The 14,728-nt window shown below is 40.3% G+C and overlaps 1 protein-coding gene across 1 annotated transcript; it reads left to right on the top strand.

Moving 5' to 3' along the window:
• Positions 1-11,975: 11,975 nt before the first annotated feature.
• Positions 11,976-14,497, top strand: LOC113076585 (uncharacterized). Its single transcript, XM_026249274.1, has 2 exons — positions 11,976-12,296; positions 12,953-14,497. Exons 1-2 carry the CDS (start codon positions 11,976-11,978, stop codon positions 14,495-14,497), a joined length of 1,866 nt encoding a protein of 621 aa, XP_026105059.1.
• The last annotated feature ends 231 nt before the right edge of the window (positions 14,498-14,728 follow it).

Below are 14,728 nucleotides of genomic sequence, written 5' to 3'. Positions count from 1 at the left end.
AAAAATATAATAATCAAATCAAAAACAGGATCCTGAAAATATTTCTGCTTCTTTAAAAAAACAAGTCCATGATTAAGTCAATGATTATATGAATATATGATTATTATGAATCAAACATTTTTCTGTCATCAAACTTGTACTGTATCAGTATCATCAAGTGTATTTTTCTCATTTGAAAGTTGCTTTGAATAAACAGCATCTGTTAAATTAACTGACGTAATAAGAAAAAACATTTTAAGATTAAGAAACATTCTGAGCCCCCCTCCTTTTCTTCACAGTGCTTTAATGTTCATGTAATCATGATCACTAAGAGTTTCTTTAGAGACTGTTTTAACTGTATTGACTGTATTATTAAGCGCTGCCACCTAGATGTCATTAAGAAAATGTGTATTCTTCAGGTGAAGAAACATTTAAATATTCAAGCTGATAAAAACTTGAGACTGGACTTTTCTGGACTGTGTTCTTCATCTTCTATAACATTTGTGTGTCTTACATGTTTATTGCTTTATAGTTTTTTCTTTGAAATAATACTAAAATCTTAGAGAATATTCAGCAGAAATAAGAAATGCTTTCACTTGTATCTCACTTAAATAAATAAAGCCATTTAATTTTTCCCAGATTATTCTTTTTCAGCTTTTCTTGTCAGAACCAAACACATCTCATCTCGACTCCAGTGTGTGTTGTGTGTCGGTCAGTGTGTGTGAATCATCTTTTACTGCTTTGTCCGTCTCCTAAAATAACCCACAGCAGCTGAAACAAACCCTGAGAGACTGGAACAGTTCATGCTGATGACTGAACTGACAACAACTGAAGAAAACATGACAATAAACATAATATACAGTGTATGAGGGCACAACAAGACTTAGATTTGTGTGGGGTTCAGATTTTGCAGGTAAACTTGACTCAAATCAAACCAAAGTTTAATTGTTAATAGGCTTGATCATGTGTGACAAAAGCCTGTTTTCATGCAGATTATCCAGATATATTAGCCATCATCTTTCATATGAAACTATTCATTCCTTCTCAAACAGACCCGCATGACATGGCTGTGTCTTTATTTCATGTGACAGTGTGGAAATAATGTTTCTTTGTGTGACTCAAATCCATCTGAGCCAGAATCTTCATTAAGAGCAGTTCTTCATCATGTTGTGTGTGAAGATCTTCTGCAGGTTTGGGAACTCCTCATGTTTGTTACTCATCCTGTGTCTGAGAGAAAACACACGACACTAAAGGGAAGCAGAAAGTGGATGATAATGAAGCCACAGACTCATGTGAATTTGAGTTTATATGAGACACACATCTCTGTAAAACACTAGAGAACATAAGCACTGGAAAGTGTCTGTCATTAACATTCATTAAGATTACACTTTCTATTAAGACAATTAAACAATAACTTAGTGATTTAGGTAGAGCATGCACGTCCAAAAGTCCAGGGACTTTTTTATGCTTGTTTTGCTTTATTAAATCTTTAAAGCCCCTTTAATAGCCAATGCCCTTTCCGTCACATCACTTCTCCCCTGCTGCTCCATTCTTGTAATGTAACACTTTTATTTGGACATTGAATGCTAATACTGCTAAAGTTCAGTTAAATAATCCAGGTTCAGTCTTTATTCTAACAACAGACACAAGGGAGTGATTACAGGATCCAAGCAGACTCAATCAAGTCATTCAAATTTTAAACATTTAAATGCAGTGTTTTCATTCTGAATATTGTAAGTTAATTTTGTTAAACTGATGTATTTTATGAATTTATATATTTAAATAGATAAAATTTGATTGAATAGATGGAAAATATATATATAAAAATTAAATAAGTTAAAAGATGCATGTCAGTTATCATAGTCAGACTCAGAGACAATCCCATTATTCAGTGCAGTAATTACCTGCAGTTGATTCACTTGCTCCCATTTGCAATCGTGTGTCGTTTGAACCGTAATAAGAAGAATCACAGAACTATATTCACTGTCTTGTGCTGCTGAAGGATGTGCAGATGTGATGTGAAAGCAGCTCTCATCAGAGGGTGTATTTATACATGCAGGTCTAACTTTCAGTTTCACTTTAAATAACAGATTGGAAAGGAAAGGAAAATGTTTGTCATCTCTCGTGATTGTAATGGGTGCAGGTCAGCATTTTCCCAAAACAACTGTTTTGATAGAAAAGCTGTGCTCTGTGAAACTTTAGCTCTGGGGCTGTGAGCGTTGGTGATTTATGGAGTCCGGACCCTCCCCCCTCCAGGGTCCACTCCAGGGTCCACTCCAGCGGACCTATCTCTCCAAAGCCATGGGGGTCTGCCTCTGGGTCGTGGAGTGGGTCTTTCGGGATGCTGGGTATGATATCCTGACGAGGTACCCAACATCTTTCCTCTGGTCCATAGTCCTCACAGTCTACCAGATACTCCAGTCGCCCACCACGTCGTTGGGAGTCTATAGTATCTCTCGTACAGTCTAGATGGGTTCAGCGTCAATGGGTGGCAACGGGGGGGTCGTCGTCAGGGACTGGGTCTGTGGAAGGAACAGAAACAGGAGCGTGATGGGGTTTTAACAAGGAGATCATGAAAGGTGGGGTATATCCGATATTGAGCAGGTAGAAGTAGACGATAAGTGACAGGGTTAATTTGTTGTCCAACAAGAAAAGGTCCTTTTTGCAAGGCTGTCTCAATCGGATGTCTCTGGTTAAGAGCCACACCAGTTGGCCAGGTTGGTATGTGGGGTTTGGCCTTCAGTGAGTATCGGCAAAGCACTGGTGATGATTCACGGCCTGTTGGAGATGATGGTGGGCCTGGTCCCATACCCTCTCACTGTTTTGAAACCAGGTGTTAACAGCAAGGACTTCCAAAGGCTCACCCGACCAGGGAAACAGTGGAGGCTGATAGGCTAGGACACATTGAAATGGGGTTAGGTTAGTGGATGACTGACGGAGTGAATTTTGTGCATATTCTGCCCAGATGAGGTAACAGTTCCAGAGGTTCTGGTTCTGATGACAAAAGGTCCGTAGGAAGCGACTGATGTCCTGAATCTTTTGTTCAGTTTGTCCATTTGCCTGGAAATGATAGCCGGAAGTGAGACTGACAGTGACATTGAGTAGAGAGAAGAATGCCCACCATACCCGGGAAATGAATTGTGGTCCTCGATCTGACACAATATCTTCTGGGATTCCAAAGTTCCGAAACACATGTTCAAAAAGGTGTTCAGCAGTCTCAAAGGCTGTGGGAAGAGCTCATAATGGGATTGGTTTGCAAGCCTTGGAAAATCTGCCAATGGCTACTAAGATACATGTCTTATCATCAAAAAAAGGGAGGTCAGTAACAAAGTCTACCCCGATGTGAGACCAAGGGCAATGTGGAATAGGTAAGGGAACTAACTTTCCTGTGGGCAGCTGTCGTGGGACTTTGGTCATGGCACAGAGATCCCCAACTCTTGGAAGTCCTTGTGCATTCATGGCCACCAGTACTTGTGCTGTAATGTAGCAAGAGTTTTATTTATGCCGGGGTGACCTGTACCCACTGAGGAGTGTACCTGGGAGATAAGAGCCTTGCGTTGATCCTCGGAAACATATGTCTTCCCAGGTGGGCATGCGGGTGGAATGGGTAGTAGTTGTGCTTGCTCGCTGAGCATTTCATCTAAGTCCCATTGAATAGGATTAACAAACAGCTTGGTGAGCAACATGGGCTCTGGCTCCTCAGGGGTTTCGTCAAGAGCGTGGAGACGTGACAAAGTATCAGCTCTGGTGTTCTTTGATCCTGGACGATAAGCTACCTGCAAATGAAATCTGGTGAAGAATAAAGCCCACCTGGCTTGACGAGGGTTGAGTCTCTTGGCTTCCTTCAGATATTGGAGTTTCTTGTGATCCGTCAGAACAAGAAACGGGTGTCTGGCCCCCTCCAGCCAGTGTCTCCACTCTTCTAACGCCAGTTTGACTGTTAGGAGTTCTCGGTTGCCTATATCGTAATTTCTCTCTGCAGGAGACAGCATCCTAGAAAAAAGGCACAGGACATAGGTTTAACTGGGTTCTCTGAATATTGGGACAGGATGGTGCCGACACCAATTGTCTACTATGAACTTTTTCTCAGGATCTGCATGTTGAAGCAGGGGGATGGTGGTAAACACGTCTTTCAGAGCTTGGAATGCCTGTTCAGCTTTGTGGTTCCATTGGAGAATCTTGGGTTTTCCCTTTAAGAGAGAGGTAAGGGATGCAGTAATCATACTGCATTGATTAATAAACCTGCGGTAGAAATTAGCAAAACCCAGGAAACTTTGTAGCTCCTTGATGGTCTTGGGTGCCGGCCATGATGTAATGGCTTGGGTCTTTCGATCATCCATCTTTACCCCTTCCTTGCTGATAGTGTATCCGAGGAACTCAATGGATTGCTGATGAAAGACACTTCTCAGCTTTTACAAAGAGAGAGAATTCTCTGAGACTTTGAAGTACTTGGGCCACATGATACTGGTGAACCTTTTCATTAGGTGAGTAAATGAGGATGTCATCTATATAGACGAGAGCAAAATGATTCAGGTACTCACAGAGGGCTTCATCCATGAAGCTTTGGAAAACGGACGGGGTGTTGACTAGACCGTACGGCATCACCAAGTATTTGTAGTGTCCAGCAGGGGTGATGAAAGCCGTTTTCCACTCATCTCCCTCTCTAATTCTGACCAGGTTGAATGTGCTCCGAAAGTCTAGTTTGGTGAAGACACGAGTATCCTGGAGCTGTTGGAGGGAAGATGGGATTAGTGGAAGAGGATAGCTGAACTTTATTGTTATTTTATTTAAGGTTCTCTAGTCGATGCATGTTCTCAACCCTCCATCCTTCTTCAGAACAAAGAAGAAACTAGCCGCTGCTGGAGAAGTGGATGGCCGTATGTACCCTTGCCTTAGGGCTTCTTTCACATATTTTTTCATGGCCTCCTGTTCTGGGATGGATAGGGAGTAAATTTGCCCCTTAGGAATGGACTCTCCTGGAACCAGATCGATAGCGCAATCCCAAGGGCGGTGCGGTAGAAGCTTGGAGGCTGCTAGGGGGTTGAAGCAAGGGGGAACATTGACAGACTGGAATTTCTTGGGACTTTTGATGGACGTGGAATTTAATGACAGAGCGACAGGCTGGTTGTCAACATAGGGCATGGAATGACTTACTTGGGTGCCTAGACAGTTACAACCCCACTTAAGTATTTTCCCCATGGTCCATTCTATAGAGGGCTGGTGCTGAATCAGAAAAATAAAAATAAAAAAACCCGGAACTAAACATGCAGATTATTATGACCAATAATGTGTTTTGAATAAATCTTGACTATAAATGTCTCAGTCATATTTCAATTAAAAATCAAAAGACAAAACTATATATTATTGGCATTTTACACATACTGTACATGCATAGCATTTTATTTGCATAAATGTGAAATATATGTCATTAAAATACTTGTATCACGTGTCTGATAGACAGAACCTTACATTTTTTTAATCCTTAAAAAATAATCGCCATGTTTGTATTTTATTTTTCATCGTACTGTATTTTAAAATGTTTAAACCAAGTAATGATTCATAAAAAAGACTCATTGTGAAGTAAATCTCATCTAATCTCTATTATTTAATATCACTATTGCTAGACCGCATTAATATTCACTGCCATCAAGTTTCAGATTTAATCTAGTTGTTTTTAAATTAATTATTTTGCAACATCTGACCTACTTGAATTAGCATGATTAAATAAAATGGGGTAGAGGTGCGGGAAGAGGTTGACAGGGTTGGTATAGAATAATTTACAACTCCAACTCTAAACATTGGGCTATAGTCTAAGCGTCCCATATAATTTAATTAAAGTTCTGCATGTAATGGCTGGGTCACTGCATCTTCTCATATTCCTAATGGACACAAACACAGGAAGAGAGAAACTGAAACTCAGAGAGCGGGTTGGATGCTGAGTCATGATACTGAGAGGATGGAGCTCAATCTGTATCTCAGTCTGCAGAGAGGGGCGGAGCTATCCATGGGTACCATTCTCTATGCCAATGAGAGTAGTGAAGGGGCGGGGTGACATGTGTAGCCCCTCCCTCTGCAGACAGCAGTCAGATCCTTCAACAATCGCAACAGTCCAAGCTCCCACTCAAACACTGCTGCTTTTATTCTTGCCAGTTTTGGGGGTTTTCTCCAATTGTGTAATGCTAATTTAATTATTATAAAGTTATCTATTGTGTTATAAATTATAAGAGAAAAGGAACAAAACCTGATAAATATAATATAACATGCTTTGCAAGATAAACTTGTATGGAATATATTTTATCAATAAAAACAAAGTAACACAAAATAATATTAAGCAACATTAAACACAAAGAGATAAAGAAGTGTTCGGTTCAATCTACATACAATTACTCTATGTATTATATACTGTCAAAAACAGAAAGAAAATGCTGAATTGTATTTGGAAACACTGCCACCGAAGGTCCGTGTGAGAAATGAGAAATTACAAGTGCACATACTAAACATGTCAAATAAATACAAGTGAAACTAACTGCACAAGCTATTCAGAAAAAAAGCCTTTTTCATAATATTTCATCCTCTTTGGATTTCCTCTTTTGTAAAGAGACTGAACATCAAAGCTCTCTGAAAAGTGAAAAACCAAACTCTAAACTAAGGTCTTTTCATGTAATTGATCTAATCTATTTGATAAACTAATTTTAATCTAGTTTTTATTGACTTTATCTGACTTCAAAAACTTTAAACTTCAAGCTTTTCAATGCATTTTTTATATTGAGACTGGTTTTGAAAAGCCAACATCAAAAGTTTGTCATCAAACTTTACTCATCTAATTCAATTTGTAATTTATTTAGCAACACGTTTGTTTTGTGAGCTAGACTCCTCCTTCATGAACCCAGTCGTGACAGAAACCCAACTGTCTTCAAAAGGGTAGGACTATGTTATTATGCATTGTAAAGTGTGACTCTGTATTATTATTATTTTTATTAAAACAAAAATAGATAAAGTGAATGGCACTTTTGATGGCAGTATTAACAGCTGAATTAAAAATCAAAAACTGATATCTGGGTTGAATTGTTCAAACTTTATGGTAGTTTTGTACTATGACATAAAAGATTTAATCACACATCTGCTGCTACTTTTAAATTCCTTTTAATGTGAGACAGCTGTGAACTGATGATGAGATCTGAGGAAAGACAGGTGATTACAACTGAAGATGTGTCCAGGAAGAGGATTATCGCAAAAGGAGTCCGGAAAGAGAGGTGAAGGGTACAGGATGGAGTGCCCTCTAGCGGAGCTCATGGGCACTCCAGATAGAGATTGTGATATTTATAAACATTTACAGATGATGAATAGTTTCTACTTTAGATTGAGTACTGCAAAAACATGAAAAAAATCATAAATAAATGTTTTATAAAGTTGTGTAAATCTGATTAATTCAGGTAATTCGGGGTACATTTTGCAATCGAGAAGACTGCTCATAAAAGTACTAATGATTAGTAAACGTTTATAAACATTTACAAATTATGAATAATTTCCACTTTAGATTGGGTACTGCAAAAACATGAACAAATAAGGTTAAATACATTAGGTTATATATGAACTGAAGTTTGCTGACATTTGTTAGCATTCAAAATTACATTAACAAATACACTTGTAATCATTATATAATTTCTGTTAAAATCATTTGTATATGTTTAATGAATTAAAAGTTGAATGACATTTGTAGGCATTGCAATTTACATTCAAATGTATTAGTTAATCATTAAAAAAAAATTAATAAGTAAACATTAACAAGCACATTATCTCATATTTCTAGCTATTTGCATGTATATGAATTAAATATCTGTTAAGTATGCCTTTTTCTCTTGCTGGGAAAAATGGTCTATCCCACACAGAGACAAGCAGAGTGACACAAATGGTGAGCAGCCCCGTGCTGATACTGGTGAGATATCAGCACTCCTTCTTTTCAGCCAATTGTCATGATTCTGCCCTCGTGTCCTTGATTTCTCCTAGTCTTGAGGCAGGATCATGACAGACCCGTGTTTTGTGTACAAGCACATGGCCTTGCCTTTGGGCCATGTGCTTGTGTTGTCTCGTTCCCTTGCCCCGCCCCCCTTGTTAACCTAGTTGTGTCTTGATTGTCCCATCTGTGCCACCTGTCGTGTCTTGATTGTTCCCCCTATTTAGCTTTCCTAGTGTGCTCTGTCTTGCGTCGGTTCATTGTACTACTTATGTGTTCTACACTTGTGATTGTACCTCTGAAGTCCCTGTATAACCGTGAGTGTTATTTGTAGTTAGTGTTCTCTAGTTTTGAGTCTTTGTTTATCTTGTCTGATCAGTCCTGTTTAGTATTTGTTGTATCTGCCCTAGTCCTGTTTTCCCCCTCGTGGGTTTTTGTTTTCCCCTTTTTGTGAATAAACCCCTTGTTTTGTGATTCCCTGTCTGCACTTGAGTTCCTCCTTGCCTAACCCTGACAGAATGAACCGACCACCAAGGAACTCAGCAGGCAGGAGGGCCTCTGAGCTTCAGCATCAGGCGGAGTTCCGGAGGCTGTGCTGGACGTCATCCCCCACCGACAGGAAGGGGGTCACCCTCCCATACTCGCCTGAGGGGGAATGGATCCTCCGTAATTATGCCCGGCTGTGGGAAAGCATCTCCCAGGAGGAGCCACAGAGGTCCCCTCCACCTACCCAGCTGCCAACGATCCCTGAGGGTCGTGTCCTGGCCGTGGCAACCCTGGGGGATCAGGCAAGCCCCTCCCAGAGTCCTGAGGTGCCCTCCACAGCCAGCAGTCTCCCCATGAAACGAGGGAGACGGTTTTCATGGGAGTCAACTTCTGAGTCTTCGGCGTCCGAGACTGCCCTGTCCGAGACCAAACTCCCCCAACCCGCCTCTGACCCAGCTGTGGCCTCTGCACCGCGCCCAAGGAGGAAGAGGAGGAAGAGGGGGCCTGCCGGTCCTGTGACCCTGTCTCCTCCCGTGCCAGCAGCGGAGAGCGCTGGCGTGCCCGTGCCAGCAGCGGAGAGCGCTGGCGTGCCCGAGCCAGCAGCAGTGAGCGTGCCCGAGTCAGCAGCGGTGAGCGCTGGCGTGCCCGAGCCGGCAAAGAAGAGGGCTGTATGCAAGTCGGCAGTCGTGAGAGCGGAGGAGAGTGGCGCGGCCGACTCTGCAGCCAAGACTCTAGTACAGTGTGTCTCATCTCGTAAGGAGATGCCAATTGTCTTAGCGGCTAAGGCCTTTTCTGATTATTTGTCTAGTCTTGTCCGTATCCTAGAAGTCCCCGTCAGTCCTGTCTTGTCCTCAGACCCTGTCCCCAGAAATCCCGAGTGTCCTGATGTCGTCTCCCCGTGCCCAGTAGATGTTGTCTCCCCGTGCCCTGTTGATGTAGTCGCCCCTCGTCCCGTTGATGTAGCCCCGTGTCCCGTGGATGTTGCCCCGTGTCCCGTGAGTGTTGCCCCGTGTCCAGCTGATATTGCCCCGTGTCCTGTAGATGTTGCCCCGTGTCCCGTGAGTGTTGCCCCGTGTCCAGCTGATATTGCCCCGTGTCCTGTAGATGTAGCCCCGTGTCCAGTGAATGTTGCCCCGTGTCCCGTAGATGTCCCGTGTCCTGTTGTCTCCCCGTGTCCAGTAGATGATGTTCCCCCTTGTCCAGCTGTCGTCTCCCCGCATCCCGTAAGTGTTGCCCCGCGTCCCGTGTCTGCTCCTGTCATGTCCTCTGTCAGTTGTCCCGAGACCCCTCCCCACCCCTCACCACCCAGACCTGCCCGTACCCCCCGTCGTCAGCCTTCGTCCTGTCCTCCTAAAACTCCTGCCCCACCCACTCACCCTGGTCTGTCCCCCATGAACTTTGTGGTCCCGCCTCCTCCCCTTCCCTGTTTGTTTTTTTTGATTTGTCACCCTAACCCTGCCGTCGTGTATTCATGTCTGCCTTTGTTATTATTTGTCATGTCTTGTTGGTTTGTGTCGGTGTCCCAGTCCGTCATGTCAGTCATGTCTCGTGTTTGATGTTCCCTTGAGGAGCGTCTGGAAGCCGCTCCTTAAGGGAGGGGTTCTGTCATGATTCTGCCCTCGTGTCCTTGATTTCTCCTAGTCTTGAGGCAGGATCATGACAGACCCGTGTTTTGTGTACAAGCACATGGCCTTGCCTTTGGGCCATGTGCTTGTGTTGTCTCGTTCCCTTGCCCCGCCCCCCTTGTTAACCTAGTCGTGTCTTGATTGTCCCATCTGTGCCACCTGTCGTGTCTTGATTGTTCCCCCTATTTAGCTTTCCTAGTGTGCTCTGTCTTGCGTCGGTTCATTGAGATTTGTTCCCTAAGATTTGTGATTGTGATTCGTGATTATACCCCGGTAACCCCTTGAGATACTGTGTCCTGTATACCGTGAGTGTTTATTTGTAGTCAGTGTTCTCTAGTTTTGAGTCTTTGTTTATCTTGCCTTATCAGTCCTGTTTTGTTAGTTTTGTATCTGCCCTAGTCCTTGTTTTCCCCCTCGTGGGTTTTTATTTTCCCCTTTTTGTAAATAAACCTGTTTGTGTTGTAATCCTGTCTGCACCTGAGTTCCTCCTTGCCAAGATCCTGACACCAATCAGATTCAATGAGATGGGTTAAAACTTTAAAACACAAACCACTATAATTTAAGTTTTAAATAATATTTAAGGAGGAAAAGAAAAAGAAAAATAAATGTATAATGCTTGCCGTTTCTGGGTTGAATTATGTGAAAGGGACTTTATTGTTAGCAGGGATGTTAAAAAATTTTTTTTTTTTTTTTTTTTTTGCTTACACAAAATCCAGCATTTGAGCATTTGAGAGAAAACAATTACCAATATTTGCTATATCTTCAGTTATAGCAGTGGTTTTCAACGTGTGGGTCGCGATGGTATAGCAGGTGGGCCGCCAATTACTATTAAAAGAAATGATAATATTGTTAATATACGTAAAAAATGTCTAAGTCATAACATATATAATATATAATTGAATAATAAAAAATAAATATTTAACTCTAACTATGTTTACACTATTCGAGCTCGCTGATTGGTTTAAGAATAAACCGCCAATTTATCTTAGATATTTTTGCTGCATATTCTACAGAACAACAAATTCAAACATGCATAAATGGCTGTCAACATGTTCCCTCCTGACTGTCTACCCGCTGCCGAGCTCTGCCTGGATCTGGTTTTCCCGTTTTGGGAATAAAGAAAGTTAACAATCTAGCTTCTGAGTACTAAGTTATTAACCCAACATTATTTTTTTTTTTGTTTTTTTTTTTTTTTTGCAGTGGGACGCGCAAACATGTGTTTGGTTGTGTGGGACATGAATTGAAAAAGATTTGGAACCACTGAGTTATAGTATAATATGTAAAGAGCATTACGTCCTTTATTTAAAGAAATGCAATAAGAGACAATAAGTTTTATTTATATTATAAAGAATGTGAAATCATTAATGTAGATTTTTTTTCACACTACACTAGTGTTTTTACACTACAGTACCGTTCCTGTAGCTCTTGCTGGACAGTGAGAAGAAATTAAACCCCAAACTTATAAAATAAATAAGTAAATAAATAGATACTTGAGGAATTATTTTGGTTTGGATTTAGAGAAGCGTAGAAGGCAGACAGCGGGAAAAAGAAATAAAGATAGAAATGTGTGTGTGTGTGTGTGTGTGTGTGTGTGTGTGTGTGTGTGTGTGTGTGTGTGTGTGAATATGGCCCATGTTGTTCTTTGAACTGTTTCAACACGATCATAAAATCCACTCTTTTACAACACTTACAGGAAGAGACGATCGTGTTTTTTCACCTTTGCCATAACTCATACTCGTTTGAGAAAAGAGAAAGGAATCAGCAATCACTGAAAAACAAAAAAGAACAAGAATTTAAAAAGGATTTATGGGATAGGAAGTTTGTTTCTCATCAGACAGGAGATGATTGTGATTTTCATGGTTATTCATTTTTGAAACGATCGAACAGAAACTGAGAGTAAAGGTCAGACTGCTGGAGCTAGAACAGAGAAAATGGCTTCTCTAAATGTGTCTGCTGAAGAGCTTTCTTGTCCTGTGTGCCGTGATATCTTCAAGACTCCTGTTCTTCTGTCATGTAGTCACAGTTTCTGTAAAGAGTGTCTTCATCAGTTCTGGAGAACTAAAGAAACTCAGGAGTGTCCTGTCTGTAGGAGACGATCCTCAAAATTTGATCCTCCAGTTCATTTTGCATTACAAAACCTGTGTGAATCGTTCCTGAAGGAGAGAAAAGAGAGCTGTTCATCAGGATCTGAGGAGATCTGCAGCTTACACAGTGAGAAACTCAAACTCTTCTGTGTGGAGGACAAACAGCCGGTGTGTGTAGTGTGTGTTACTTCACAACAACACGACACACACACATTCAGACCCATCAGTGAAGCTGCTCCATCACAAAAGGTAAAACAGATTTACAAATAAAAATACATGTATAATGTTTGCCTTTTCGGGGTTGAGTTATGTATAGGTTCGATATAAATAAAATACAATGTCATGGAAAAGTTAATTTATTTCAGTAATTCAACTCAAATTCTGAAACTCCTGTATTAAATAAATTCAGTGCACACAGACTGAAGAAGTTTAAGTCTTTGGTTCTTTTAATTGTGATGATTTTAATTGTGAACATTTTACAAAAACTACTAATATATATATATATAGGTCTTATGATGTATTCTAATTTGTTGATCGTGAATTAGTGGGTTTCAAGCCAAAAATCATCACAATTAAAAGAACCAAAGACTTATACTACTTCAGTCTGTGTGCATTTAATTGACACACAATTTGAGTTGATTTACTGAAATAAATGAATTTTTCCACGAAATTCAAATTTATTTGAGAAGCCGTAAGAGGGCCTTTATTATTAGGGATGTTGATGTTTATAATTTGATTATGATTTATAAATGTAATAATGTTCATCAGTAATACATTCTTCTATATTTTTATTGTTTTGTTATTTTGTATTGCTTTATATACAGAACAAAAATTATTTGATAAAGAAAAGCAACTTAATTGAAGATGGGAATCCTGCTCGATACCGTCTGAAAACAAGTACAGAACATTTGAAACTATCTGAACCATATAGAAAAATGACCTTTGGAGTGAGAGATAGAAGAAAGCAACATAAAGTCATTCTGCTGGTGGGAGAAACAGGAACAGGAAAAACAACCCTGATCAATGTGATGATCAACTACGTGTTGTGTGTTCAGAGAGAAGACAAGGTTTGGTTTGAGATCACAGATGATCAGAGTGAACATCGATCTACAGTTCATAGTCAGACCACCAGCATCACTGTTTATGAGTTTAATCTACAAGAGAGTCCAATCGATTTAACAATCATCGACACTCCAGGATATGGAGACACATGTGGAGTTGATCTTGATAAACAGATTGCTGAAGGTTTGTACAGTTTAAGTGCATCTGCAGAAGAGATTCATGAAATAGATGCAGTGTGTCTGGTGATTAATTCAACCCACAACCGACTCTCTGACAGACAAATCTACATATTTGATGCTGTTCAGTCTTTGTTTGGGAAAGATATTGCTGAAAACATCATCTTACTCTTCACACACTCAACTGGAGCTCATCCTAAAAATGCTCTGACGGCTGTTAAAGAGGCTAAAATCAGGTGTGCAGTGAAAGACAAGAAACAGCCAGTGTTTTTCCTGTTTGACAACTGTCAGTCAGACTCTGCTGAAGATGAAAAACAAAGAAAGATACAGGAGCAATCATGGGATCGCAGTTTTAGTGGAATGGAACAATTCTTCAAGTTTCTTAACACAATAAAACCAAAATCCTTGAAGATGACTCTAAATGTGTTGAAGGATCGGAAGCAGTTGGAGGCAAATATTTCTAATCTACGATCACAAGTTCAAATGATGGAACTGAAGCAGAATGAGCTGAAACAAACTCAAGAAGCTCTGGAGAAAAACAAGAAAGATGTAAAAAAAAACAAAAACTTTGAGTATGAAGTTGAAGTGACCTACAAAGAGAGGGTTGATATTGATCCTTCTAAAGCAAGGGCGGCGATGTGCTGCACCGTCTGTGAGGAGAACTGTCATTATCCAGGATGCTGGTGGGGCTGTGGTTTCTCATGGTGCAGCGTGATGAAAGATGATCACTGTACAGTGTGTACTAATAAATGCAGCTACAGTAAACATGTCAGAGAAGCAAAAATATATGAAACAAAGACAAGGACAGAAAAGAAGACTTTTAAAGATTTAAAGAAGAAATATGATGGTAAGATTAGGGATGGCGAGTCTGTGATCAAGAAGCTGGAAGAAGAACTGCAAGATTTAAAGAACAAGAAAACAAAGCTGGTGATAGAAGCTTTTCACTGTGTTGAAACTCTGCAGATGATCGCACTCAACACTGATTCACTGCTCACACTTCAGCACATTGATTTTCTGATTGAGAAGATGATGGAGATAAATGAACCTGAAAAGGCCAAAACACTGGAAAACATCAAGAAGAGAGCAGGAGAAGAAAAACTAGGAGCAATTGGATACTTAACAAGATTGTAAAAAAAAATAATCAAATCAAGTCTTAGCTACACAATCCCTGCTGACACTCTGAAAACAGAATCTTTAAAATAGTTCTGCTTCTTTTAAAAACAAGTCCTTTATATGATATAATCATATTATCAATGATTATATGAATATATGATTATTATGAATCAAACATATTTCTATCATTAGACTTGTACAGTATCAATATCATCACTTGTGTATTTTTCTCATTTGGAAGTTGCTTTG

Source organism: Carassius auratus, unplaced genomic scaffold (genome assembly GCF_003368295.1).
Source record: "Carassius auratus strain Wakin unplaced genomic scaffold, ASM336829v1 scaf_tig00020786, whole genome shotgun sequence".
NCBI classification, from domain to species: Eukaryota; Metazoa; Chordata; class Actinopteri; order Cypriniformes; family Cyprinidae; genus Carassius; species Carassius auratus.
The sequence above is the reverse complement of the archived record's forward strand: the minus strand, read 5'-3'. Positions and strand labels throughout refer to the sequence as shown.